Source organism: Pogoniulus pusillus, chromosome 7 (genome assembly GCF_015220805.1).
Source record: "Pogoniulus pusillus isolate bPogPus1 chromosome 7, bPogPus1.pri, whole genome shotgun sequence".
Taxonomy (NCBI): Eukaryota; Metazoa; Chordata; class Aves; order Piciformes; family Lybiidae; genus Pogoniulus; species Pogoniulus pusillus.
In genome coordinates this window covers 11,063,917-11,090,427 of record NC_087270.1, presented here as the reverse complement: position 1 = coordinate 11,090,427, position 26,511 = coordinate 11,063,917, and the positions used below count along the sequence as shown (strand labels likewise).

General features: G+C 38.3%; 1 protein-coding gene across 1 annotated transcript in view; it reads left to right on the top strand.

Moving 5' to 3' along the window:
- Positions 1-26,511, top strand: part of MYOM2 (myomesin 2) — a 106,166-nt gene that overhangs the window by 60,667 nt on the left and 18,988 nt on the right. Inside the window, exons 17-29 of the mRNA XM_064146746.1 lie at positions 3,322-3,505; positions 6,949-7,123; positions 8,008-8,129; positions 10,473-10,660; positions 13,136-13,262; positions 17,598-17,776; positions 17,947-18,061; positions 18,640-18,796; positions 18,901-19,007; positions 20,129-20,173; positions 20,627-20,763; positions 24,164-24,308; positions 24,407-24,466. Coding sequence (XP_064002816.1) covers positions 3,322-3,505; positions 6,949-7,123; positions 8,008-8,129; positions 10,473-10,660; positions 13,136-13,262; positions 17,598-17,776; positions 17,947-18,061; positions 18,640-18,796; positions 18,901-19,007; positions 20,129-20,173; positions 20,627-20,763; positions 24,164-24,308; positions 24,407-24,466 — 1,741 coding nt within the window. The remainder of the gene's footprint in view (positions 1-3,321; positions 3,506-6,948; positions 7,124-8,007; positions 8,130-10,472; positions 10,661-13,135; positions 13,263-17,597; positions 17,777-17,946; positions 18,062-18,639; positions 18,797-18,900; positions 19,008-20,128; positions 20,174-20,626; positions 20,764-24,163; positions 24,309-24,406; positions 24,467-26,511) is intronic.

Genomic DNA, 26,511 nt, shown 5'->3' with positions numbered 1-26,511 from the left:
CTCATTTTTAGAGCTAGAGAACAAGCAATAAAAGGAATGCTTTCTGTGCTCTTGGAGGAGTTGGTAATGACATGTTAGAGAAGCATGCACAATCAACTGTCTTATTATGTGATTTGATGAGCATTGAACTTCAAGGTCTGGAGAAAAGGATGCCCCTCTGCTATTTGCTTACTGCTCTCTGAAATGAGAACAAACTACATGTATAAAGTAGCAGTTGAATGGAAAAGAAACATCTTAAAGTTTTGCAATCCTACAGGAAGACTGACAGTCTGGAGCCTGCCTGTAAGGGAAGTTTCAGGTAGTCCTGCAGCAGAGCAAGAAGCAAAGAGTGTTTCACAATGTGATACTCACTTTTCTTTTTGCAGGCATATGGCGCCTGCTATGTCCTGACAGTTCCAATTTATTCCATGTAAAGTGAGAGGAGAGGCAGATGTCTCTTTCGGGTTCACTGCTCTCCGGTAGTCTCCATGGCTGCCATCCTCTTCCCTTTGACTTGACAGGGCACTTCAGTGATCCCAGTAGGAGAGGTTTGTTCTCACTCTGAAGTCACTAAAATTTAAATACATCGATTCCTGAGCCAGCTTTTTAAATTAAGTGTGTTGGATTACTGTCAGAGGTCATAATCCACCCTCCTTTCTTGAAAGTTTCCCCAGTCAGTAAATCTGGCCTCACATCTAATCTCTAAAAATCTACTATGCCAAGCTACACTTAGTTTTTATGAATTATGCCTTAGCATTTGCCCCCTCTTAATGACCCACAAGCACTAAACTGTCCATAAAACTGCCACGTATTCAGTTTGCATCTTGATTTTTCCTAGACCCTTACAATGTGTTTTCTTTTTCTTCTCACATCAGTTTATCACATTGCCCCTGTGATGGTTTGGGTGCTCCCTGCCCCCCCCCCCCCCCCACACACTTTGGAAAATTACCCAGACTAGGCTTAGCAGCTCTGGAAATTGAATGAAGCTTTATATGTACAGTTTAGCACAATAGACCAGCAGATATTTACAGGATATACAGTTATAGACAGAAATAGACAAGGGAAAAGTAATACAGAAACACAACAGCCCTCCCAGAAACTTGAGTCCCCAGGAGGGCTATCAACTGCCCTTCCACCTTTCCTCCAACCCCTCTCCCTTACCCCAGATCTTGCCTTATGCCCAAGGAAGATTGGAGGGTTGGCCAGAGGAGTTAGGAAGCAGGTGGATTAATCAAAGAGATGGCAGGCTAGGTTACAGAGAGAGATGCAGCCCAAAGCACAGATAGAGAGCATCTCTGTTGTCTATGTTTGGATTCTTGCTCTTATACATCTCAGCAAGCCTATGAGTGACGTAGACATCACCACTGTTTCTCTTTCACAGCCTGTAATCTAGTTCTTCTCACCAAAACATTCTAGCTAGCTTCAAACTAGCACACCTCCACACCTAAATTTCCAGCCAATTGTTCTGTTCACATCGTTCCTCTTTTTGCAGCCTCCGTCTTGTCTTTTGCTTCTCAGTCATATGAAAATTCCCACTTCAAAAGACCTTTATAGGCTATCTCTACATTATTCCTCATCCACCACCTGTTGAATGTTGAACTAATAGATGTAAAATGAAGTCCAGTTACTCATCTAATTCCTGAAATGCCACTTGTCGCATTCTAAAGAAGTAATGAAACTTTCCATAGAACTAACCAGCGAGCTTGCTTTCTATGCAGTAAAACAGCACTTGTACTTGTTTCCAGTTGCATACATCTGCTCTTCTCTATGTCAGCATGCTGATGTAAAGATTCTGAGCCACCTCTAGGCTTCAAAATACCTTGTTCTTCCCAGAACAAAATGGCGTAAGGAAATCCAAGCTGTATATTTCCACTGAGTGGACACCTGCACTTGCTTAGTTGAATTTATTTCTAATTATGAATTGAAAAAATGTACTTACCTGCTCATTTTATAGAAGTAGCTTTATACAGCTCAAAAAACAGTACAGAGCAATGACAATGATGAACAAACAAGTCTTAATTAAATGCCAGACTTCCTAAAGGAAGGTGAGAATGAGGATTAAAAGCTATTATTAGAAAAAAAAAACCCAAAAGGTCATTATACTAATTAATACCCAAATCTGGAATGTTTTTGCATATAACTCACTCATATATATGAATAGCTCTGTCAGTTCATAGGTAAATGTTTGGCTTTTACTTCCCGCAATCATCTGTTAATTTTGAAAAGCACTATTTCTAGTTAATTTCAAACAAATCTAAGTCCTGAAGAGTGAAAAAGCATTTTGGAAGACATCAAGAAATACAAAATGGAAACAAGTTCTCTGTGCTGTAGAATGAATTCTAGTGTTGATTCTTTCTTCTGTGAAGATAAAATGCAGCAATTAATGTTTTTTTGTGCCACAAGGCAAATTAATGTTTATTTAATATTTTCCATCTCTTTATTATGAAAAAAATAGATTCTTTTTTGAGAACACTGAGTTCAGCATTTATGAAAATACTTTGACATATCTTAAGTAGACCTTATTATAAACAGGATTGCTTCCAAGCACCCAAGACACACTGCTTCTCCTATGAGAGGTTCACAATCTATTGAGTTTAGCTCCCAGATTTTCTGTTTCAAAATCTGATAAACATTTGATCTGTATGCACCTTTCTGTGCTATTAAGTTATCTAGTTGGCACTTGGGTTTTTCTAAAACTGCTGAAAAATCCATGACTAATTTTTGGGTTTGGTCAATGATTTATCCAGGAAGCTAATGAGCAGCAGACTTCTCTCAGACTGCTGCTTTGCTGGCTCTCTGGTGTGCACAGTTGTGATGATTAGCTCAGCTGCTGCATTCAGAATATTCAGAAGCAATTATTTCATCTGATGAAAAGCTCTTGGAGATATGACCTTACTCAACAGAATACATAAAGATAAAGCAGTGAGCCAAGTAACATCCCTCTACCTACCCTTCTGCAAAGTTTGGATTAGGACTTGTTTGCTTTGTAACAAACCTGTGTGTGTTCAAGTGAGCTCTGCAGGGCGTGAGAGTAATTCTTCTGGGACCAGTCTCAGTTGACAGTCATGGTCCTAACCAAAGGCCAGCTGTATGTACAAGTGTGAATATGTTGAAATCTAGCCAGGCAGGGGAACAGTGAGGTATTTAGAACTTTTTGCAGAATAATGAAATGCAGGAGATAGGAGAATTTGCATGTGTTAAAGAGAGCCTTTTGAGAGTGATCCTTCTCTTAGGGCTCTTAAATAAATTCATAGCAGGACGCGGCAATGCAATATAGTCATTTTCTGACAGTTTGCAGAAGTGGTTCACAGCTTTTACATTTTTTTCCTTTTTTTTTTGTAGTCCGTGGTCGGCAGTGGCAGTTGGCAAAGAGTCAATGCTCAAGTTGCTGTGAAGTCTCCTCGCTATGGAGTGTTTGACCTTGCAGAAGGGAAATCGTATGTTTTCCGAGTGCTGTCAGCAAACAAGCACGGAATCAGCGACCCATCTGAAACCACAGAGCCTATTGAACCACGAGATACTATTGGTAAGGCACTAATATTAAAACAAGTGATATTTCACAAAAGGGAACTAAACAACTCTCTGTTTAATTAGACTACTATCATTACAGTAGCAATTAAATCAATTTGTGGTTAGTACTGGGGAGCATTTAAAAAAAGAACAAGATATTAAATTTTAGGGGAAAAAAACATTTCCTAATGATCAAGTGTCCTTGCTGAGACCAATAACTGCTAAAACTTAAAGTAATTTTAGTTATTCATTCTTTAGAGTGCTCTATTAATGTAACTTGAAAAAAAATAGGAGAATACAGGTTAATCACTAACTTAGGTAATTATATTGTCTGGTTCAGGTAATTATACACTACCTAATTCCCTATAGTTTCAGCTAGGTGAGGTAGCCTTTCCTTCTATTTTAGCGTTCTAAGTTGAAAATTACTGCTGGTGCAGAACTCCTGTGTCATGCAGATGAATAGATTTCAGGGAGAGGGGAAGATACATTTGCATATTCAGTGGTAACTTTCCAAACGAAAATTAAGACAAAGGGCCACATTCAAAACACAGGTGGAGATTTAGGGAGTAGACCAATATTTGGTTTACTTCTGCAGGTTTGCAGATGTCACATGTAGCAGCCTTGGGTATCAACAGCTATTACCTGAAGAGCATGTTTAAAAGAAATAACAGAAAGTATTTACAGCATCTGACATGCCATAGTTTGCTAGATGTTGATAGATATAACCTTCTTAATGTTGACCATAATTTTAAAACACATAATGGAACACCTCTAGCTTGATCTGTAACTATACATGGTGAAATAAAAACCTCTTTTGCTTTTGTGTATTCATGATTTGATGTCTCATTAATGCATATAAATTATTTAAACTAGTTAACATTTCCCAAGGTAGAGAAGAAAAACACTGTATTTATTTCTCTTAGTACAGAAAATAGTCCATCCCTTAGGGTTTAATGCAAGATGTTCTGAATAAACTGCAAAGTAGAAAGCAGAAGATGCTGTTTTAAAGAGAAATTGCTTGACAGTTTTCAGTGGTGGAGTTTACCACCTGAGCTAAAATGCATCAGACACACATGACTCTTTTCAGTGGCCTGCACATAGTGCCATTTGACTTTCCTGAGAGTAGCTGAGACAACTTCAAGAGGATGACAGTCCTTACACAGAAATGATGCCTAACTTTAATTCCTGAGCAGGAAATAGAGGTTAGAGTTGGATGGGGTATCTTACCCCTAGACTGTCCGTGGGAAGGCGGCCAGTCATGATGCCATACCAATGTGGTTAAGGTCATGCTCCAGATTATTGAAGTGATACAGCGACTTCTATGCTAACTTGGAAGAGGCATGCACAGCTAACTGGCTTCAAGATTGGTACACATGTAAGGCACAGATGGGCTAAGGCTGTGAGTGAGGCAGAGATAGGGTAAGGCTTAACGATAACATTTAGGGGTGGGCCTCTCTGCAGCATGGGTTGCTCATTGTGTCCTCTGTCAGCAAGAAATGCTTCCACACTAGACTATCCAAAATGACACTTAATACACATCTGAAGTGTGTGATAGAAGAATATTCAGTTTGAGATTAACATAGAATCATAGAATCGTTGTTTCTGTGTAGGCTTCTAGAGGTACTCTAGGGTTCTCTGCTCTCACAGTGGCAAGTGGAGCCTGAAAGACATTGCCTGATGTTACTGTAAGTTGTTCCATAGGACTCAGACATGGAGTATCTCCACTGGAGTGAAATGAAACATTGTCAGGATTCTACCAACCACTCCTCAGTTTAATTGGCCAGACAAACTTCTAATAGCTTTTCAAATTACTTTAATTTGCTGTTACAGAGTTACTCAGATGTAGGTACTCTGTATCCCTTGAGTCTTACCTGTCAGTTCCAGGAAGAATTCTCAGATGCTCTGAAATGGCCCTAAATAAATTTGTTTGTTCAGCTGAACTAAGCCATAGCTCTTTGACTATATATACAACTTAAGAACATGTGCTTATACACACACAGAGTCCTAAATGTAGATGCCTTTACCTCAGACTGAAATAATTTGGTCTTACAGGCTTCCTGCATAAAGTACTTTAGTGCATAAGTACTTTTTATTTTGGGGTTGAAAAACTAAATGCTGTTTTTCTGTTGTCTGTTGGTGCTTGTAGTTCTCAGCAATACACAAATCTGAAGAAACTAAAACTTCTTCCATAGGCAAGTACTAGATGCCTCTCAAAGCACTGTGAAAGGCTAAGACACTACCTTATTTCCTTACAGTATGAAAATTCAGATGTTTTACACTGTAAATACTGTATCTCCATCCAGGTTTTGATGTTTCTAGTTTTCTTGATGCACATTAAGGGTGTTTAGATCAATATAAATGAGCCGTGAACCTTGATAGCATGTGAAGTGAACTGTGTACTATCCTATACTGGGAGAACTGTAACCAACAAATAGAAGAAAACTTCATTCAGTTCTTCTTGGTGATGCTGGTGTTGAATCTGGAGTATTGGTTCCAGTTGTGGCCACTTTAGTTTAGGTGGATGGGTATAGAAAATTGGAGCATTCCACTGGATTGCAACCCAGACAATCAGGAGACTGAAGGTTGTGATCCATGATGAGTGGTGGAGGTAGTTGAATTTGTGTAGTTTGTTGAGGGTGCCAAACTAGTCTGAACAATGCCAAGTGACTGAAAAAAAAACCCCACAAACCAAAGGCAACAACATCATGAAAGGAAGTGAAATTTCCCTTGTCAGAAGTTTTCAAGACTTGGACAAATCTGTGGCTCACAATCCAGTTTGCTGTTGGTGACAATCCTACCCTCAGTGATAGGTCGAGCTAGGTGACCCTCAGAGATCTCTTACAGCTGATGTTCCTTTGTTTCTGTGAAATCCATCTAAGTTTAGCTGAACACTTAGCTCTTAAACATTTGCTTTAAGTTGTCCTGGAAAGTTGATCTTTTCTGAATTGTGGTTGTCATTAGTTGACTGGCAGGTAGTATATCTTAATGCTTGTGATATCATACCTCTACAGTTTGTGTGCATTTCTTACTGATGTCATAGTGCTATGGGGAATAAGCTACGCATAAACCTCTTATTCAGGAGAAAACATTTGAGGGCGGACTTCTGGGAGAGAATATTTACATACCTGCATTTATCATGCTGATGCTTAAAAATATGTTCTTCTGTTACCTACTCCACAGAAAATCCATATAAAATCAGACAGGTGGGGAGTTTCACAACTTAGAGTAAGTTTAATCAAAGTAAACAAATATATTTCTTTAGCATGTATATAGAAGCATACAGACTTATAGTGAAACAAAATTGTTAAAGTACTTATCCTTTACCATCATTAACATGGTAGGAGAATCCTCAGCTGTAGTGACTGAGTATTAAACAAAACATAGAGTGTTGCATCTATGTTGGGTTACTCTTATTTTTATGTATTTTATAGTAGTATATGTTTTCTCTCTTTTCCTTAGTTGTCCCATCTGCACCTGGTCGGATTGTGGCCACAAGGAATACAAAAACTTCAGTTGTAGTTCAGTGGGATAAACCAAAACAGGAAGAGGCTTTATATGGCTACTACATTGATTATTCTGTGGTAGGATCAAACCACTGGGAAGCTTGTAACCATAAACCCATTAAATATAACAGGTATTGACAGTACTTCTGTATTTTGGGGAGGTTTGAAAACTGTAAGACAGTGTTATGTCAATTTATGTGCCAAATGATGTTATTGTCATAGAATGTAGATGTTAAACACAAAGAAAAGCAATCTGTTTCTGGCTTGCTTGTCAAAACACCAGACATGTCTGCATTTCTGATGATTTCTAACTCCCTCCTGAAAAGACTGTATTTCATTACGTGATTCTTCCAGTAATTGCCTTTGTGACAATCGTGATTACTTCTGTTGGAATCACTCACTCAGAGCAAAGTTTAGAAGTGTAATTTATATTTTCTTATGGGTAGATGACAAGCATATCATCTTGTTTAATATATTTTTTCAGTTATTAATTTTTAAGTGACTTTGTATTTTACTGAATCCTTTGATCAAGTAGTCAAGGAAACTGATCAAAGAAAATGGAGAGACTAACTCTTGGTCAAAGGGATTGGGAGACCACCGAAAGAAGGAAAAAACCCATTTCATTTGTTCATTTGTGACCATAGGGTAGTTCTGACTGTTCTATCTGCTGTAATAATTACCTGCAACCTCAGATCCAAACTAAAAAGATGGTTTTGATAGCAACTACAAAAATACCATGAAAAGTAATTTCCCAACTAGATTAGAAATAGCAAGTTTAGAGGGACTGTACTAACTTATTTGACTACCTGATACATCAGCAGTAGCAGTTTGACAAGTACTGTGACCTTTGTTCAATGGCACTGTACTACATCGCATTGCTGTATTATGGTTTCCTTCTTGGAAGTATTTTCTGTCGTGAACCACTCATGAAGCGAAGCTTTCTGATTTCATAGTACAGAAGAAAATGGTTCCCACATAATGTATACTAATACATGATGCTGTTTTCTTAACCCAGGTTTGTTGTTCATGGTCTGGAAACTGGAGAGCAGTACGTCTTCCGCGTGAAAGCCGTCAATGCTGTAGGATTCAGCGAAAACTCACAGGAGTCTGAGGCTATAGCAGTACAGGCAGCCCTTAGTAAGTGTGATTCTGTGCAAGTCAACTTCTTCTCTTGAACGACTTAGATGGTGTAGCAAACAGCTCCTTTGGTCTCATTTACTGTAGCAGCACATTTTGCAGCCCTTTAGCGCTATCTATGCTCTGGCATGTGGCTGCTCTAGAGGAAAGGCAGAAAGCCCGCTAGGAATACTAAGTCAGATTCAGTGACCAGGTTGCCTTCTGCTCTGTGGCTCTAGCAAACAAACCCAGACTTCAGTGGGAATGGTATATACTGAGCAAAAGGCTAGATAGTTATTTAGAACAGAAAGTGCACAGGTCTGGGCTACTATAGCCCAGTTTTCCTTTCTGCATAGTTTTTTTTTCTCTACCTGAATGGCCTCCACATTTTGGAGAAGATCACTGATAGATATACTTGTCAGAAATATGACTCTAAAACCTCTATAATCCAAAATGGTTATTAGAAGATAAATTGGGATGAGATTTGACTGAAAAACTTACTCTATTTGATTTCTTTTCTTTTTAGGACGAAGTGTGAGTCATATGGGTAGGTGGTACACAGACATTTGCCCATCTGTCACTCCTATGTCATAAATACACTTGCACCTTTGATTTTGTCACTGTGTTTTGAAGAGGAGGGTTGCATGAAGTATGTCACAAACACAGAGCACATGGATCTTACACACAGCTACTGGGATCTGGATGGCTTGTGTCCATGTTGGTAGCCTTAACAGGAATTTGGCAGGATTGTTTGAGAGTGACTTACATTGGCAGGGACAGTGTTATTTTAAGGGCATTTACAGGAGTTTGCTATGGTCAGTCTTACTTACCAAGAAGTGGTAATAATTGAAAAGGCCATGATTTATGGCCTCTGAGTGTAGCTGCAGTTAAAAAAAGACCATAAGGCCAGTTCTGATCATTTCTAGCTGTTTTCATGGTAATCAGCACTACAGTTTACAGGGTTAGGGGCTGTATTAAGGGTTTCTGCTAACATATTCTCTTCTAAAAGAGGTGAGTCACAGTAACTCAAGTTATACTGTTAATTCAGCTGCAACTGTCAGATATTTATGGGCAGCAGCTTAGCCAGTACTGCATGCAGCACCAACAAGGTCAAAATAGGAGTATCCTCAGGCAAGCTTTCATGAACAGATGGTGAGCAGTGCTTGCTAGTAATAGAGGTGTGAAAGTTCAGGAAACTGTTTTCTCCATCTCTAAGAAGATGCCTGGGTGATATTTCTGCTTCTGCTGGTGGTAAACTCATGCAAGTAAACTCATGAAGGAAATGTCTTTTCTGTATCAACATGGATTAAGCTGGCAGAAGTCTAATTATTTTCTGTTCTTTGGGGGGCAGAAAGGGCTGTCTGAATAGGCATATAATATGTATATAGGAGGGGAAAACCATGAAGATCATAGCTGAAGCAGTCATATAACTTCATTTCAGTCAAGTCCACAGTCTTTCTTTTCTTATTGGGTGATACTTACTGTATTCCAAAAATACTTGGGGACTTTTTTGTTGTGTTTTTTTTTAAGCAGGAAAAATTCTTCTGATTATGTCAGTCTTGCAGCATAGCACTGAGTCTGCCGACGCTTTTGCTGGGTATATCACTATTTCCATGTGTTCCAGTTTAGCCCATGGGCAGACTCTGTTCTGGAGGACAGAACTGACTCTTACCCCTTCTCAGGAGTGAGAATGAGGATACTGCACACTGACTGGAAGTTTCAGAGAGAAATTCTATTTACCAGAGCATATATACAAAAGGCAATGAGGTAGAATTAAGTACAAGACTCACTTGGCCCAAACTGGACTTCTAGAATCCTCCACCCTTTCCACCCTCAGTTGGCCTAAGAGCTACCCCCCCAAGCCCAGCTGGGCCTACAAGGCCTCAGTGGCTCAGCTCTCTGCCTGCCACCTCCCCCATGAACTATGAAATAAGAGTGTGCTCTGCTTGGAGAAGTGGAATCAAGAGAAGCAGGGAGGAGAAGGGGAAGAGATCAAATCAGAGACTAGCTTTTAAGCTGTGATACCAGAAAAGGAATAGAATAACAATATTACAATATCCTGGGATGAGCAGGAGCCTCTGTTCCTGTGGTTTTATTTAAGGGGGAGCTAGGATCCCTCAAACTACCACATCCTCGCAAAGATCATCTATTCCTTCTTGCTATCTCCTGAGAGGGCCGGACATTATGCAGCCAGTTCAGCAGTTTCACATTTTGTGTTTGGAAATGAGAAGGGTGTCCATTAACAGCTTTACTTCGTTACAAAGATGCAACTGACAGCAGTATGCTCCAGAAAACACTAAATAACTTCTACACTGCAGTGCTTTAGACTCTGTCCTAACTTTCACAATGCTTTTCTCCTTACAGCTTGTCCATCGTATCCTCACGGTATCACCCTTCTGAATTGTGATGGTCATTCCATGACCCTTGGCTGGAAAGCACCAAGGTACAGTGGAGGTTCGCCAGTCCTTGGTTATTACATAGATAAACGGGAAGCTAACCATCAAAACTGGCATGAAGTAAATTCGTCTCTTATAACCCGGACAATCTATACGGTTGGTACACTTCAATCCTTGTTCTTCTTAACTTGATTGATACTATTTTTCTTTGTGTTTGGCAGAGCTCTACTTCCCTACAGAGAAATACTTATTGCAATTATTTTAATACCATGTAGAGAAAAGATGGAAGCAGGAGAGATGACCATGCTGTCTGTAAAACTAGAGACTCGTGAATTAAAGAGAGACAGGCTGAGGACAGATGTAAATGTCCTTGTTCTTACTCTCAAAATCTGTCTTTAGCTGGGAAGTGAAGTATAGTAATAAACCTAGCACTGCACCTTATCACCTCTTTTCCAGTGAACCAGAGTGATGGGTTTAGTTTTTGAATAAATGCCTTCTAGTTGTGCTTACAATGTATTAATTTCTTCTGAAAAGGAAAACTTTGATCTGAACTTCCGTGAGAAAAGGTCAGGAGGATAGAAAACAGCAAGTAATTAATCAATCTGATACTTGTTAAAATAAGTTAATCAGATTTTATTCCAAAACACTTCTTAACGTTCTTTCTGCAAGTCAGCAACTTCCCTATCAACTCCGTGCAGAAGTGAGTGGTTAGCAGGTATTTGGCACTGGACGAGAAAATAACGCTGGAGGCGAGTGCAGCAAGAATGTTTTGTGCACGGAAGCAGCCAGCAATACTCATCTTGTCAGCTTATAGCTGGCATCTCTGACAGAGCAGATGGAGCATGGATGTTGAGAAATGAAAAAGGGCAGGTAGGATAGGCATGAAAGGCCAATGCCTAGCAATGTTTCCTACCTATTTCCTTATTGAAATGCATCTGTAAACAAGTAAGTGATGTAAATTATGGGGAAGGCATTCAGAGTTTAATGAATTGGATACTTGTCTCAGTCCTGCTGGTAACTGTATTTGTGCCTGGAGGTGCATCTTCATGCACTCACTTGAATGACAGGAACCCGAAATTAAAAGCAAGGCAGTTTTTAGAAGCACAGAATATTTTATGGCCTATTGCAAGCAGAGAACACAGTGGTATATAGAGCTTGACTCTGGGAAATCGTGACAGGTTTGTCTTTCTGGTGAAATAATTCTATGGGAACCTTACAAATATTCTTTCCTTTAATTGCCTAGAGTTTTGAAAACATTTTGTAGGCTGAGCTGTTACTGCTTCTTGTGAATCATACATGCTGTATGTCTGCCTGCCTTCAGGAAATTCTGTCCAAATTGTGTTAGAGCCTGACTTCTCCTGGCCTACCTTGTTTGATACAGTGTTGTGTTTGCTGCTACACTACCATATGTTTGTCACCATCCCATTGTATGTTTTTTACCATTGAAAACAATCACACCTAAATCCCGTTTTATCTGATACTTCCCTATCAAATATAGCTCATTTATTTATGAAAATCTAAACCTCTTCAGTATTTCCACTACAAGTGCTCCCTTTGTCTGCCGCTTGCTCTTGAGACATATGATTAAGTATACATTTTGGGAACTTAGGCAGTTAGTTGAGGTGCAGAAAGCTTTTGTATTGTATTTATTTTATTTGGCTGTTCTGGAAGAGGAATGATGGGAGAAGGTTGCTATCATAAGATGCTCAATATGTCAAGAATCTCATGCCTTGTAGCACAGAACTGTAGAACAGTTTGTATTGGAAGGAACCTCCCCTTGCCACTGCAAGCAGGGACAGTTTTGATTAGATCAGGTTGCTCAGAGCCTCGTCCAATCTTGACATTGAATATTCCCAGGGATGTGGCTTCTGCTATTCCTATGGGCAACCTGTTCCAGTGTTCAACCACCCTCATTGTACACAATTTCTTCCTTTAATCTGAATCTATCCTTTTTCAGTTTAAAAGCATTACCCCTTGCTCTTGTCTACCTTGACATCAAAATCTGAGATGGTGATGTGGTGCTGAACTAATTAGATAAGTCAGGGTTCATTTACCTGGGGATATAGCACAGGCTCTGGACATCCCATTTCCTGTCCTTACTTCCTCACTTTGTAATGGTAGGTAATATTAAGAGGAAGGCACATACAAGCCAGAAAAAAGTTACTATGAGAATCTTTCTGAGAGTTCTGTCATCACACTGCACAACTAATTTGGCCTTTTCTTCTCTGTTTAATCTACAATGACCTCTTTAGACCAGTCACCACTAGAATGCTTGCTTAAGTGAAAGAGGGATTTCATGTTGGGATGCTCACTTCTGAAAACACTTATACTAGCAGATATACTTAGCTGCTAGGAGTCATTCAGTGAGTGGGCTCCTTAGACCTTTACTCTAACCTTTTATAACCTCTCAGACCAATATATTGAGCACTATTAATCATAGGATGATGTGGCTGTAATATGGCAGTGCAATGTAGATCTCTGCAGTGTGTTTGGTTTAAGAGTAAAATCCTTACTTCAGCAAAGATCTAAGGCCTAATAATTAATCAACCAGTGCTTATTTTTAAGTATTTAGTTTAATAAAAAAATATAAATCACAACTTGTTACATATTGAACTGTTTTCTCAAAAATAGGTAGAGGATTTGACAGAAGATGCCTTCTATGAATTCAAAGTTGCTGCTGCAAATCTGGTTGGAATAGGTCAACCTTCAGATCCCAGTGAGCATTTTAGGTGTAAAGCCTGGACAATGCCAGAACCTGGTAAGTCTACTAGTTTCTCATTGATTTCAACTCAATATAACCTCCTTAAAACATAATTGGTGTAATGAGCAAGCCAAACTCTGCTGGATGCCTTTTGGTTAATTTCTGCTGTGTTATTTACAGAGATTGCCATTGCTTCCAAAATCTTTTAAAAGCTACCTCCATTAATGACATTGAATGTCCTGGCAACTGGATGACCTCTACATAGCTTACTCAGTATCTCCTTATTTCATAGCTCACCTCAGCTTAGAGCAGAAATTATTCAGCCTTTAGTCCATGTTTTTATTTCTATCAGCTCTTCACCCCCTGCTCTACAAGCTCCACTTTACAATCACAACATGTACAATATACAGGCATCTCTGGAACCATAATTGCAGTCTGTTAAGAATATTCATGGAGTTTCAGTTTCCTAAACTATGGTCATAAATTGTTGCTGATAAATAAGGCACAGCAGGTGCATGGTTCTTGATGTAGATGCAGACAGCATAGTGTACCTCACAGTTTACAGTTGGAGCCTCCCAGTCTCAACCAGCATGCCCTTGTTCATGAATTTTCCCTAGACTGCACCTGGGTGTAACCTGAAACATTATTATTAGACAGATGTCAGAACAAATGTGTTACTGTTCTCAGGTTTAGTTTATCTGTAGTTTAGTGCTGTAAATATAGCTGAAGACTGTTAATTGCAGTGCTAACTCTGTAGAAAATGTTAAATAAGATGGATTGTAAATTCAGGACCTCCAGCAAAAGAAACCAAAACTTAAGTCTGCCTCGTGTGAGTATATAAATTTGTGCCTAAATGTTTGACATCAAGGGGATTAATTCTCCATAGTAATGGTTGAGTTCTGTAAATAAACTATGGAAGGGTTTTCAAAGACCCTTTCTGCTTATTTTATAATACTCATACCAAGTGACAATTGTGCCAAAGCTGTTTACAAAACCACAGAGTGCATCAAGTTGGGAGAGACCCTCAAAGGCCATCTTATCTCAAGCCCCTTGCAGTTAGCAGGGACACCTCCAAGCAGATCAGGCTGCCTATGGCCACATCAAGTCTCATGTAGAACACCTCCAGGGATGGAGCCTCCACCACATCCCTGAGCAGCCTTTTCCAGTATTTTACACTCTCAGTGTGAAGAACATCCTCCTTATGCCTATCCTAAATCTACCCTGCTCCAGGTTAAAACCATTGCTGCAAGCCCTTCTAAATAGTCCTTCTCCAGCCTTCCTGTGGGTAGTGTAGTTTCTGATGTCTGGTACTGATTTGCCTTAATAAATAGTATTAGAGACCAAGCCATAATGAAAACACAAGCACATATTACCTTCATACATTTCTACCTTATTTTCCCCAGAATGCTGTCTCGTTAAATCAAATTCTATTTATGACACTGAGGTTTGGTATGCAATTAAGGATCCATTTAAATATTTTTGGATTTTATTTGTTAAAAAAAGTTATCAGGAGCTGTCTGACACCTACTCACTTATGTTTCACACCTAAATGGTGATGTTCTCTCAGCAAAGAAAGAAAAAAATGTCCAACCCCTAGGTTTGGTTTTGTAAAAGGATTGGAATTTTTAGTGGTTTCAAAAGGCAGAGTTATCATAAGACAGCAGGAAAATCTCAGTTTTCTTTTCTATGATACATATGAAAAAAACAATTCTTGCCTGAAGCAAGAAACAGTTCATCAAGATCAGGGAATCATTTGCTAGGAAAGACTCTCAAATATTGTCTCATTCTACTGCATGCCCATGAGGGCAATACCTATTTGATTGACAGGCTTTTACTCACCAAAAAAAGCCCACTTTCTTTGGACAGTATCTATTCCTAATCATATCATGATTATGGTTTAGAAGTTTTTCTAATAAGGCATTTTGATTCTTCTCCTGTGACACACAAGCTGGAGACATTATTTGAAACAACATTTTTTCAGTGCTGGGCAGAGAAATGATGACTCCACCTCTCCTACAAGTATTTGCCTGCTGACAAATCCCTTTTTATTTGTCTCTTTAGTAGAACATGACACTGTTATACTAAGTCCCAGATTTACTTCTGTTTAATGCCCAGACTGTTTTCTGCAAAATAGCTTGTCAGAGAGTTGCTCTCTGTGTTTCCTAGCTAAATTCTTCAGAGTTCATATATCTTACTCTATGGAATCAATGACGTGGCAAATCTGTCAGCAACAAAATGTTTAATCTCCTGACCTTACTTTCATTTCTCTTAATAACATTTTCTTGTAGTCTTGTAGTATTTCATACAAATGCATCACCAGTGGAACAATTATTTTCCTTAAGGAAAGAATCTGTGCTTTATACTCTCTCCAGTGTTTTACAAACATCATTGAAATTGCCCAGTGTGTAAACAAGCACAGATTATCCTTCACTTTAAATTATGCATAAAGAAATGAAATAAAAGGCACTTTCAGGAAATGAAGGGAGCGAGTTTTCCATTTTCATAATGAACAATCTGACCTTTCTACTCCTTGGCTGATTATATTGTTCTCATTATGAAACTTATTGGACAGAGAGTATCACATTTTTCCTAGCCAGAAAAAGCCACCACAAGCAACTTCCTCACACCAAACCTGTTAAAATATTTCACAAGCATTTTTAGAAGCTGTTTTTAAGCTACAGCTTAGCAATAATGAAAATAAAGAATTGGTATTTAAAGCTGGGGAAAGAGACTGACCCTTCTCCCTGACTTTCTAAAGGTACTGAAGGCTCATGTAACATGACTGTAATATACTCCTAATGTCAATGAAATATTCTTTCACCTTTTGATGTAGAAGGGAGATTTCCTTAGAAGGGCCAAAGCCCTTTGCAGGATTTCCAGTGCAAATGATGGATTTTTTGCCCATAATTATTTCATCCTTCTGCAGAACTCTGGTCTTATATATCTGTGTGAGCCTCTGTGAGTTAGCAATGATAGCTACTGAATTATTTTACATGACTTAGGAAAAAAATGAAGTCTATGGTCTCAGAATAGAATGTATTTCCTTACACATTTTCTTACTGTCTGGATTTCTAGCAGATGCATTTTCCAGTGCAATCTTTAATTATTTGTGGATATATAGACATTTAGGTTGCAATTTTTAAAGACTACTGAGAGAAGGCTTTAGGCTGCTTGACAACTACAGTCTTGCCATGTAGTATAAGGTCTGATAAGGTCTGAAACAGGTACTTTATGTTGGTTTTCTGAAATGTGCTCCATCCACTGTGGAGAAACACTTCTACTCTGGTGGTTTTTCTTTGTTTAGTTGTTTTGGGTTTGTTTTTTTTTTTTTATTTGGGTGTTACTCTTTGTTTTTTAAGTATTTGTTGAATGTTATCCTTTACAAATCCCATGTTCATTCATCACTCGTTATCATCATGTCAATGGGAATGGCAATCAGGCTTGTTCATCAAGTTTTTCTACTCTAAATAGTGAGACGTTGAAGGGAAAACTATCTTGAGTTAGGCTAAACGGACAACACTGAGAAAAAATTGTAAACCTCAAGTCCTTTTAGATTTCCTCATTCTAAATTTAGAGCAAGCTTCCAACTACAGAACTTAGATGAACATCTGTTGTGGGTGTGTTCACCACAGTAGGAAGCTGATAGGATACACCTTTATTATCTACTGGTATAAATAAATCTCAAGAGTATAATAAATACAAATGTTACAAGTTAAAATGGGTGGCATTAGAACAGTTAAGTGAAGGAGTAGCAAAGTATGGGAGAACATAACCTGACACCTGCAAAGGTGTGAACTCTCACATATTCAGAGCACCAGAGTGTATGGTTATAAATGGTTCTCTTAATAGATACCCTCTTAAGAAGCTCTCCTTAGCTATTGTCATCCACCTCACAATGAAGAACTGTTTGGAAGTCTGATCCAAAGTCTATTGGTTTTGCATTAATCTGAAATATCATGGTTCATTAAATCAACAAAAAATGAAACTCCTGGTGCTACAATATGAGCCTGAGTCAGGCTCAATAGAGCAACTTTGATGCATGGCTGGTGAATTAAATAATAGACAACAAAACTCTTTTGAGGTTTGTAATACAATTTTCAAACTGCCTGGATTTTCCACAGGAATAATATGTCCTTAAAATAGTGTTTCTGAGATCCAGCTAAGAATATATGCTTCAGAATACTATGCCATTCGCCACATAAAGCAGTTATTGCTGTCTACAACCATGAGAGGAAAGTGAAATAAACACCACACATACTGAGCTTATTGTAAAGGATGAGTTTTATGAAAGCAACCAGTCAAAATACAAGTGGAGCATTTTGGCTTCTACATGACCAGTTTGCAAAACCTTCTTACATTGAGGTAAACTCTCACTAACTGAAATATTTTTAGGTCCTGCCTATGATCTGAACATTTGTGAAATTAGAAGTACATCACTGGTTCTCCTGTGGAAAGCTCCTGTGTATGAAGGCAAAAGTCCTATTACTGGGTATTTAGTGGACTATAAGGAAGTAGATGCAGAAGACTGGATCACAGCTAATGAAAAACCTACTTCAAAACGCTATTTTAAGGTAACATTTTCGCTGCTTAATGCTAATTCAAAACTGAGTTCTGAACACATCTCATGAAGTACTACAAAGATGTATATTTGAACTCAGGCTTCTACTAACATCTGCATACATAAGTAAACAAAGCAGCTTAGATTGCTTTTCAAATTGACTTGCTTTTTGTCTTGTTCAAGGTCACTGATCTACACGAGGGTCATACCTATGTGTTCAGAGTTCGTGCAGTGAATGATGCTGGGATAGGCAAATCATCTGAGATATCTGAACCAGTGCTTGTGGAGGCACGGCCAGGTAATAACTATTTTACCTCCTCTGCTTCTCAAATACTGAAGTACTTAGAAGAGAATTTAATCAATCTGATTTGATATTGTAACATAGAAGTAGTGTTAAGAAGTTCTTAGGCTTAAAGCTTAAAAAAAATTCATGTGGATACAGAGGCAGAGTCAAGACTTCTTGCCTTATATGCTGCAGTAAATCTTTGATAATTTCATTTTTATTTTAATAACCAAAGATGCTATTTGCTGTTACTGAAAATAAATATGAAAACAAATTTATTAAAGCTTTGAGTGATGAGAAAATGAATTTACTTTAACTCTTCATGTCTTCTCATACAGTTTTATTTTATAGTTTTGTTTCTTAATATAGGGGTTTTTTTTTATTTGTTTTTTTGGTGTAAAGTAAGAATCCTGCTAGTATGTGGTGCTTAGTCAGCATAGGGCATAAACATGGTTCAAGATCTTCAAGATCTTCAAGTAAGAGCTGTATCTCTTAATTAAGATGGACAAGTTTTGCGTGTACTTTACTAATTTCTAAGTTGCAGCTGAAAGAGCAATGCAGGCTTGACATCTGAGTTGATTCTTATTTTGCAGGAACGAAAGAAATCTTTTCAGGTGTGGATGATGAGGGCAATATTTACCTGGCGTTTGAATGCAAAGAAGCTACAGATGCATCTCATTTTGCATGGGGTAAATCATATGAGGAGATAGAGGATTCTGATAAGTTTAAGATTGAAACTGAAGGAAATCAGTAAGTCATGCCAAGTCTACCAAATTACTAGAAATTTTTCATGTTAAAATTCTCAATACATGAGAAACTTTGCTCATTACATATTTCTTTGTTCTTCATTATAGGTCTAAGCTTTACTTCAAAAATCCTGATAAATCAGACTTGGGAACATATTCTATCTCAGTTACTGACACAGATGGAGTTTCATCAAGCTTTGTTATGGATGATGAAGGTAAGGTCCTTACCATCTCAAGTCTTTCTTCATTTTATCATTTCAACTGCACTAAGAATGTAAGGATGTTGTTTTAACAAGATCTCAATCCATTGGGTTACATTATCCTTTGGCTTGAATTTATATTAATATTGCATTACTTCATATTGCTTTGCTCTAGCTTTGGTTTACCACTGAGAGGTGCTAAGATAAAAGACAAAAGAGGAGACTTTGTTATTTTCAAAGAGCACAAAAATTACTTTGGTGCTTTCCCAGTCCACAGACTGTGATTGCTATGCCCATTTCCTTAAATATGAAATTTCTCTACTTACCTTCTAAATCATTTAAGGAGAGAATGTGAGACTGAATGTGGGTCTGATAGAAGACAGAACTTTTATTACAGTGTGAATCTCAAAGTAGGGGTTGAAAATAAATCCCTGTGCAGCCACAAAACATACAGTTCTCCAGGACATGGATTGTTTGTGCGGAGCCTTAGTCATTATGCTTTTATTTGTAAGGAATCCCTGCACGAGTGTTAGAGTTTGTATCTTTGCAAGGAAAACCACTACTTCTCTGCCATTTAATTCCTCAAATGCTATAAATTCTCCAAATAATTTTACTGTATCCTCGACCAGGTCATAAATCATTGCTAATTTCCTCTGGTCTTTGCTGCCAATTCCAAATTTACAGATAATGTTCATCTTCCAAATTTTTACTAGCAATGAAGATGATAAATAGAGTCAGTATGAAAATCCAACAAAGTCATTTCTAGACACTCATGCAGCCTCCGTGAGGGTTTAGTGCACTAAATGGATCTTTCTGTAACTTTTTCAAACTACTCTGCATTCCTCCTTGTTTTCTGCCACAGTAAAACAAGGTCAGGAAGGAAGTCATCAGATCGTGGAAACTTAGAAGGTCTAATTGGAAGCTATTTTGACCCATCTTTCATTCAGATCACAGAGTCTGAAATAGGTTTTGTTTATTGTTTAGAATCGTGTTAAGTTTTTTAAGTTTTATTTTTCAGTCATTTTCTGAATAGATCTGGGTAACCTTGAGGAGATTATCTGACCTTCTGTGACATATTTTCTGACTGTGTTTTCCAGAATAAATTAAAACATTATTATTCTTTTTTATTATTCCAGAGCTTGAACGTTTGATGGCATTAAGCCATGAAATAAAGAATCCAAGTAAGTTGAAGATCTGAATCTATTTGATGCTTTTAGAAGAAATATAATTACATCCTAGTGACTGGAGTTTCAGAAAGGTTCTTCCTGAGACAGGCAGCTCCATGTTTCATAGAACAACTCTCTTCCTTAACTTTCCATTAATTTAGAGGAATTGTAGTTTGCAGTGAATAAAATCATCTCTGCCTAAAAGTCTTCTTGAGTTTAACTTATATAATAGGTTACTACTAGCCAATTTCTTAATGTGTAAAGTATAAGATGGAAATTATTTTCTCCCATTGAGAAATTAATGTAAAACTCAGGCAAAGACTGCATTAGATGTCTTTTATCTGCATGAAATGTATTCTGGATCCAGTGTTGCACAAATAACAGGGAGATAGTAATGCTTTACTAGATGGTCCTTTTTCTCACAAAGATTCATGCATTATTGACTTCTGATTGCTTTTCTTTCTGCAGCAATACCTCTGAAATCAGAATTAGCTTATGAGATTCTTGATAAAGGAGAAGTTCGTTTCTGGATTCAAGCTGAAAGTTTATCACCAGAATCTACCTTCAGATTCGTTATTAATGATAGAGAAGTGGAAAACAGTGATGTAAGCACATATCCAGTATTATATGCCTGTGTGATTTTTCTTCAGTGTTATTTTCTTTGTTATTTGCAAAAAAAAATGTATGCATTCATAATTATTAACTTTTTGCAGTAGCTAAGAACCTCCTTACTAAAGTCTGAGAACAGCTGAAAGAATTGTCAGTCTTTAACCTCTATCTTTTTTTCAGTAGAAATTTCCTCTTGCAGAGTGAGCCTAATTATACCCAAAAAAGAGAGAGAGAGCCAAGTTTAACCCTCAGAAAGTTGTATTCATTTTGGGTACCTAGATGAACAGCAGCTGAAAACATCCAATTAAAAGTAATGCACAAATATTTTAGCAAATAGTTCAAGACAAAAGTGCTGCTCGAGTGCAGTTCTGGACCCCAAACCAACATGACCATTTACATTATACTCTGGCAGGCACTCGCCAGGGAAACAATGGTCATAGTTGTAAAACTTCCAGATGATACCACTTTATTTTTTTAAAAACTCCCAAACTTTTGGCCAAGACACTAAATGGGCATTGAAGGGCTACACACAGATAAAAGGAGAGGCCTCCAGCTTGCTGCATTTCCATAGCTCTGAGTCAACCTTTCACAGAAAATGCTCAGATTTGGCTGAGAAGAAAGCAAAGGCCATGTCTGGAGTCAGGTTCACGAAGTATAGGACTGGAAATACTTTTCCCCTGTGAGGAATCCACTTTCAATGCAGCTACTTGAAAGATTTGGTTTATTCATGAGGATACAAAGCCTGGTTTTGGTCAGAGAAGCTTATCAACATTTTTATGCCATAGAAGAGCAAAGAGCATTTACTTTAACTACAATATTGACAAGTGGAAGAAGTGTTTCTGAGTAAAACACTTCTGTTTCTCTTACTTTAAGAAACAGTAAAATACAGCATTTAAAAACTGAATATTGCTGACTAGAATGTATTGAAATGACTATATTCTGTCTTGGCAACTTTAGTGGAACAGTATGAGCTATTTTTAGTTTGCATATGTTTTGCAAGTGTTGACATCAGAGGGAATCTTGAAGTGGAGCTGCATTATTTCACCTTTTTAATTAGTAATCCACAGGTGACATTTACGTTTGGAGACTGATGATATTTTTGTGGAAAGTCACATAAAAGCCTAGTATTTATAGCTCTCATAAAATCATTGAACTTCATCTTGCTGCATAATGGCAATAGTTAGGAGCCTAATTACACTCTAAAACCTGCCTGGAGACTGGGTTACAGTCACTGAACATGTTCAATAGACTGTTATCGTGGTGAATTGTAGTCCAATTCTTGACATTGGCTGAAGTGGTAATTTTTTCCTTCTAGGTCCTAATAAGGAACAATTTCAGTAAGATTTCAAAATAATGTGAAAATGGAATGAACTGGCCCCCATTTAATCGGTTGTCACTTCCATATTTCTTATTGAAATTTATCCTTTACTGAAAAGCAAGAAATAATAGTTTAAAAAATCCTTTATGTGTGATAAAGAATCATATGAAAACACACACCTTGCTCTTCTGTTTCTGGCAAATCTCAATTTAACACTCTCCCTGAGAACTCATGAAATAAATGCAAGTGTTGTCCTTGACTTCTGTGGGCATGAGACTGAGAATTTGCATTTCGATGGTTGGGTAAAGTTTGTAAGTTTTTAACCTTCCTGGCCTACCTCCTCAGCGCTTGCAGATGAAATCTTGCACAAGGAGTTTTTAATATGTAGTTTCCCTATTGATTAACTCTTGTGTTATTCTTTGACATCATATCTTTCTTTGAACTACAGATGGGAAAGTGCTCATGCAAATTATACCAGCATTTTCCTCTGTTATTTTATATTAATAGTCTACCTCAGTCTCTTCCCTCTAACTTACTTAATAAGTTGTTATCTTAATCATTCTGTTGGCCAGTGCTGTGTTAATTGCAGTGTCTTTACTCTTGCTTCAGTCCTCATTAATATTTAAACTAGTGCTATTTGTACATTTGGAAGCACTAGTAATGAACATTTAGCAGCTTTACCATGTCTGTGCTACTCCTTCTGGCTTGTCCGTACAACAGTGAATCTGTTCTTGAGGATGACTGGAAGATGTCCCTCAAAGATGAAGCATATATATCAGTGGGGTCAATCCTAATCATTTTAGACTTGTACTTAAAGGTTCTTCCACCCAAGGAAGTGGTCCCAGAGAGTATGAGTGGTATTTTTACTTTTTTTTTTCTTCCCCTTCCCCAAGATTTATCTACCTGTAGATTCAGGCACCTTTTTCTATCTCTGGAGTCCAATAAAAAGATTCATCAAAACATTCCTTGACTCCTTTTAACAATAAAAGGGTCAATAATGATTTACTACATAGAACTTACTCTAGGTGGTGCCATTTACTTTCCTGTCCCATCATGAACAGAACAATAAATATGTAATACCCTTGCCCAAACTGGTTAACTGAAAAATATTCACCCAAGTAACCTTCTGTAGATTTTATTTACTTTGCTTTAGGAATTTGTTAGTTGGGATTCAAACACTGCTTTTAGTGGTGCACTCTGTCCTTGTGGTTGTTACTCGCTAAATGAGAGAAGATGTTACTTTATATGAAGTGGTTTTATCCAAATAGCCACTGCCAAGTCAAAACACCTATTTTGCAAGTATTGTCCATAGTTTGCTTGCAGTTTTATGTTTCCTTGACAACACATACCAATAATTCATCTTTCTGGAATGTTTAATAGAAAGCAAACACGAAGGACAGCGAATCAGTGAATGACCTTAAATTCAGGTTATTTGGTTTTGGGTATTGTGCAAGCAGAAGGTAGCTTTTTTCCTGGACTTAGTTGACTTTTATAGTTCCAAGAAGTTTCCTTGTTTTTTCACAAGTTGCTGTTCTCATTTTAGTGTTCTTTGAAGAGAATACCTAGTATTAGAGGAGCAAATCATTATACACCCCCTAACCTCCCCCTTTTAGTGAGAAAATAAGACAAAGTATTGAGCTGCTGTGTATGTCTCAGGTGTTTAATATTGATGACTTTGATTTGCTGTGAAGGATTTATTTGGAGATCCACATTTGTGTCTACAAATGTAATACCCTCAGGTATTTCTGGACTCTGTAATGAATAGTGCTTCAGCTTAGCAAATCTCCTTGTTCATCTGGAAGCTACAATGCATCTTAAAGTATGCCATAAACTATTACTTTTAAATCCAAACTAGCTGGATTGCCATGGCTCAAGGATTGCAAATGCAGCTGCACACAAAGGTTTTTATCATCACTAGCATCTTGTTGTAGAAAAGTAAATACAAGCACAGCTTTGTTTCTGCAGCTTACAATGAAAATGAGCTGAAAGTGTGGAGGCAGAGATATAAAACATGATTGATTAATTCAATAGAGAACCATAAGTAGTTTACACTCTACTAAATTATTTGTTTATTTCAGAGGCATAAAATACATTGCGACCGTTCAAATGGCATCATAGAAATGGTGATGGAGCAATTTACAATTGACAATGAGGGTACCTACACAATACAGATTCAAGATGGAAAGGCCAAGAACCAGTCTTCATTAGTTCTCATTGGAGATGGTATGTTCACTGAAACTTTGATGAAGAAATGAACTTCAGTTATTCTGTGAGTAATTTTGTGAATAACCCATTTTTCATTTCTCTTTTCTGGAATATAGCATTCAAAGAAGTATTGGCTGAGGCTGAGCTCCAGCGAAAGGAATTTCTCAGGAAGCAAGGTAAGACAGTGAAGGTGTCTTGAGGCCAAATTTTCAGCTACTGATGAATAATAGCAGGTTGCCCAGGGAGGTTGTGTATGCTCCCACCCTGGAGATGTTCAACGCTAGGTTGGATGAGGCCTTGAGCAGCCTGTTGTAGTGGGACATGTCCCTGCCTACCGTGGGTGGTTGGAACTAGATGAGCTTTGAGGTCTCTTCCAACCTAAACCATTCTTTGACTCTATGATAAGTGCTTCCAGCTTACAATGATTGCATTAGAAGATGACTGTATTGCAGTTTGAGGAGACATTAAACATATAGGCCGGATGTGAGGAGGAAGTTCTTCACAGAGAGAGTGATTTGCCATTGGAATGGGCTGCCTGGTGGGGTGGTGGAGTCACTGTCCCTGGTGGTCTTCAAGAAAAGACTCAATGAGGCACTTGGTGCCATGGTCTAGTTGACTGGATAGGGCTGGGGGATAGGTTGGACTGGATGATCTTGGAGGCCTCTTCCAACCTGGTTGATTCTATGATTCTTGGTGGGATCACAGTACCAACAAGGTTGGAAGAGACCTCACAGATCATCAAGTCCAACCCTTTACCACAATTCTCAAGGCTAGACCATGACACCAAGTGCCACGTCCAATCTTGCCTTGAACAGCCCCAGGGACGGAGACTCCACCACCTCCCTGGGCAGCCCATTCCAGTGTCCAATGACTCTCTCAGTGAAGAACTTTCTCCTTTTCTTCCGGCGGGGAAGGCGACCAGCCTGGATGAGCAAACAGCTCCTGAAGGAATTGGGGGAAAAAAAGAGGGTGTATCACCTTTGGAAGGAAGGGAAGGCTTCTCCTGACATGTTTAAGGAGGTAGCCAGATTATGTCGGAGAAAAATCGGAGAGGCTAAGGCCCAGCTAGAACTTAGGCTGCCACCTCTGTGAAGGATAATAAAAAACACTTTTATAAATTTATAAATGCTAAAAAGAAGGGCAAGAAGAGCCTCCACTCCTTACTGGACCAGGAGGGGAACATTATAACTGATGACGAAGAAAAGGCTGAGGTCCTGAATGCCTTCTTCGCCTCAGTTTTCAACAGTAAGGAGGGAAGAGTTCAGGGCAAGTTGCCTCTTGAACTGGGGGATGGAGTCAGGGAGCAGTGTGTTGCCCTGGAAATTCATGAGAATCTTAATTTTCAACACTGTCATATGGTGCATGAAAGTTGTGGCAGAACTTTCACTAAGTCAAGAAATAGTGGGAGTCATTACAAGAAATAATCTTTGATCAATATTAATGAGAAGTGTGCCTACTGTAGGTCTGATCCCACCAAACCTTTCAGTATGTTTGGTTTTAAGCATATAAATTGTCCCTTCCATACAACTGACAGAAGAGCAGGCAGCATAGTGCCAGACAAGGAATACTGAAAACATCTGCTTGTCCAGCTAGAATTCCAGGAACAAAAAAGGTATTTGTTGCACAGATTCTCTACAGTTTGTAATGGAGAGGCAACTAGTGAATTATTTTTCCAAAATTGATATTGTTTATTAATTTTTATATTCAGAACTCTTGCCACTAATTTTAATAATAATCAGTTCTTTGCATGGTCATGGAAATGTTCTACAGAGGAATAACTGGATCTAGAAATAACTAGCAAAAATGTACACAAACATTAATTGAACTGGAAGAGAAGGTTCCTGCAGTCAATTTGTGTATCTCCAGGACTTCCTGTCTCAGCAGGAGAGTTTCAGGTGTAGGCAGGATGCACTGCGATGTGCAGCCTCAGCACGATGTCACGCTGGCTATGCAGGCCCATTGTGTGGAGGCATTTAGAGCCTGCTCCTGGTAAACTGGAGGCAGTGGAGTTTCCAGGCAGTTCAGGAGAGCTAACTTAGAGCTTAGCAAAGCATAATGCTGCAGAAGGCATGTTGTGCTGAGGGACATGGCTTAGCACCTGACTTGGCAGAGTCAGAGAATGCTTGGACTCAATCTTAAAGGTCTTTTCCAACAAAAAAACAACTTCCATGATTCTATTTGCAGGATTGGAAACTCAGTGGGGAAAAAACAGTATTTCTTA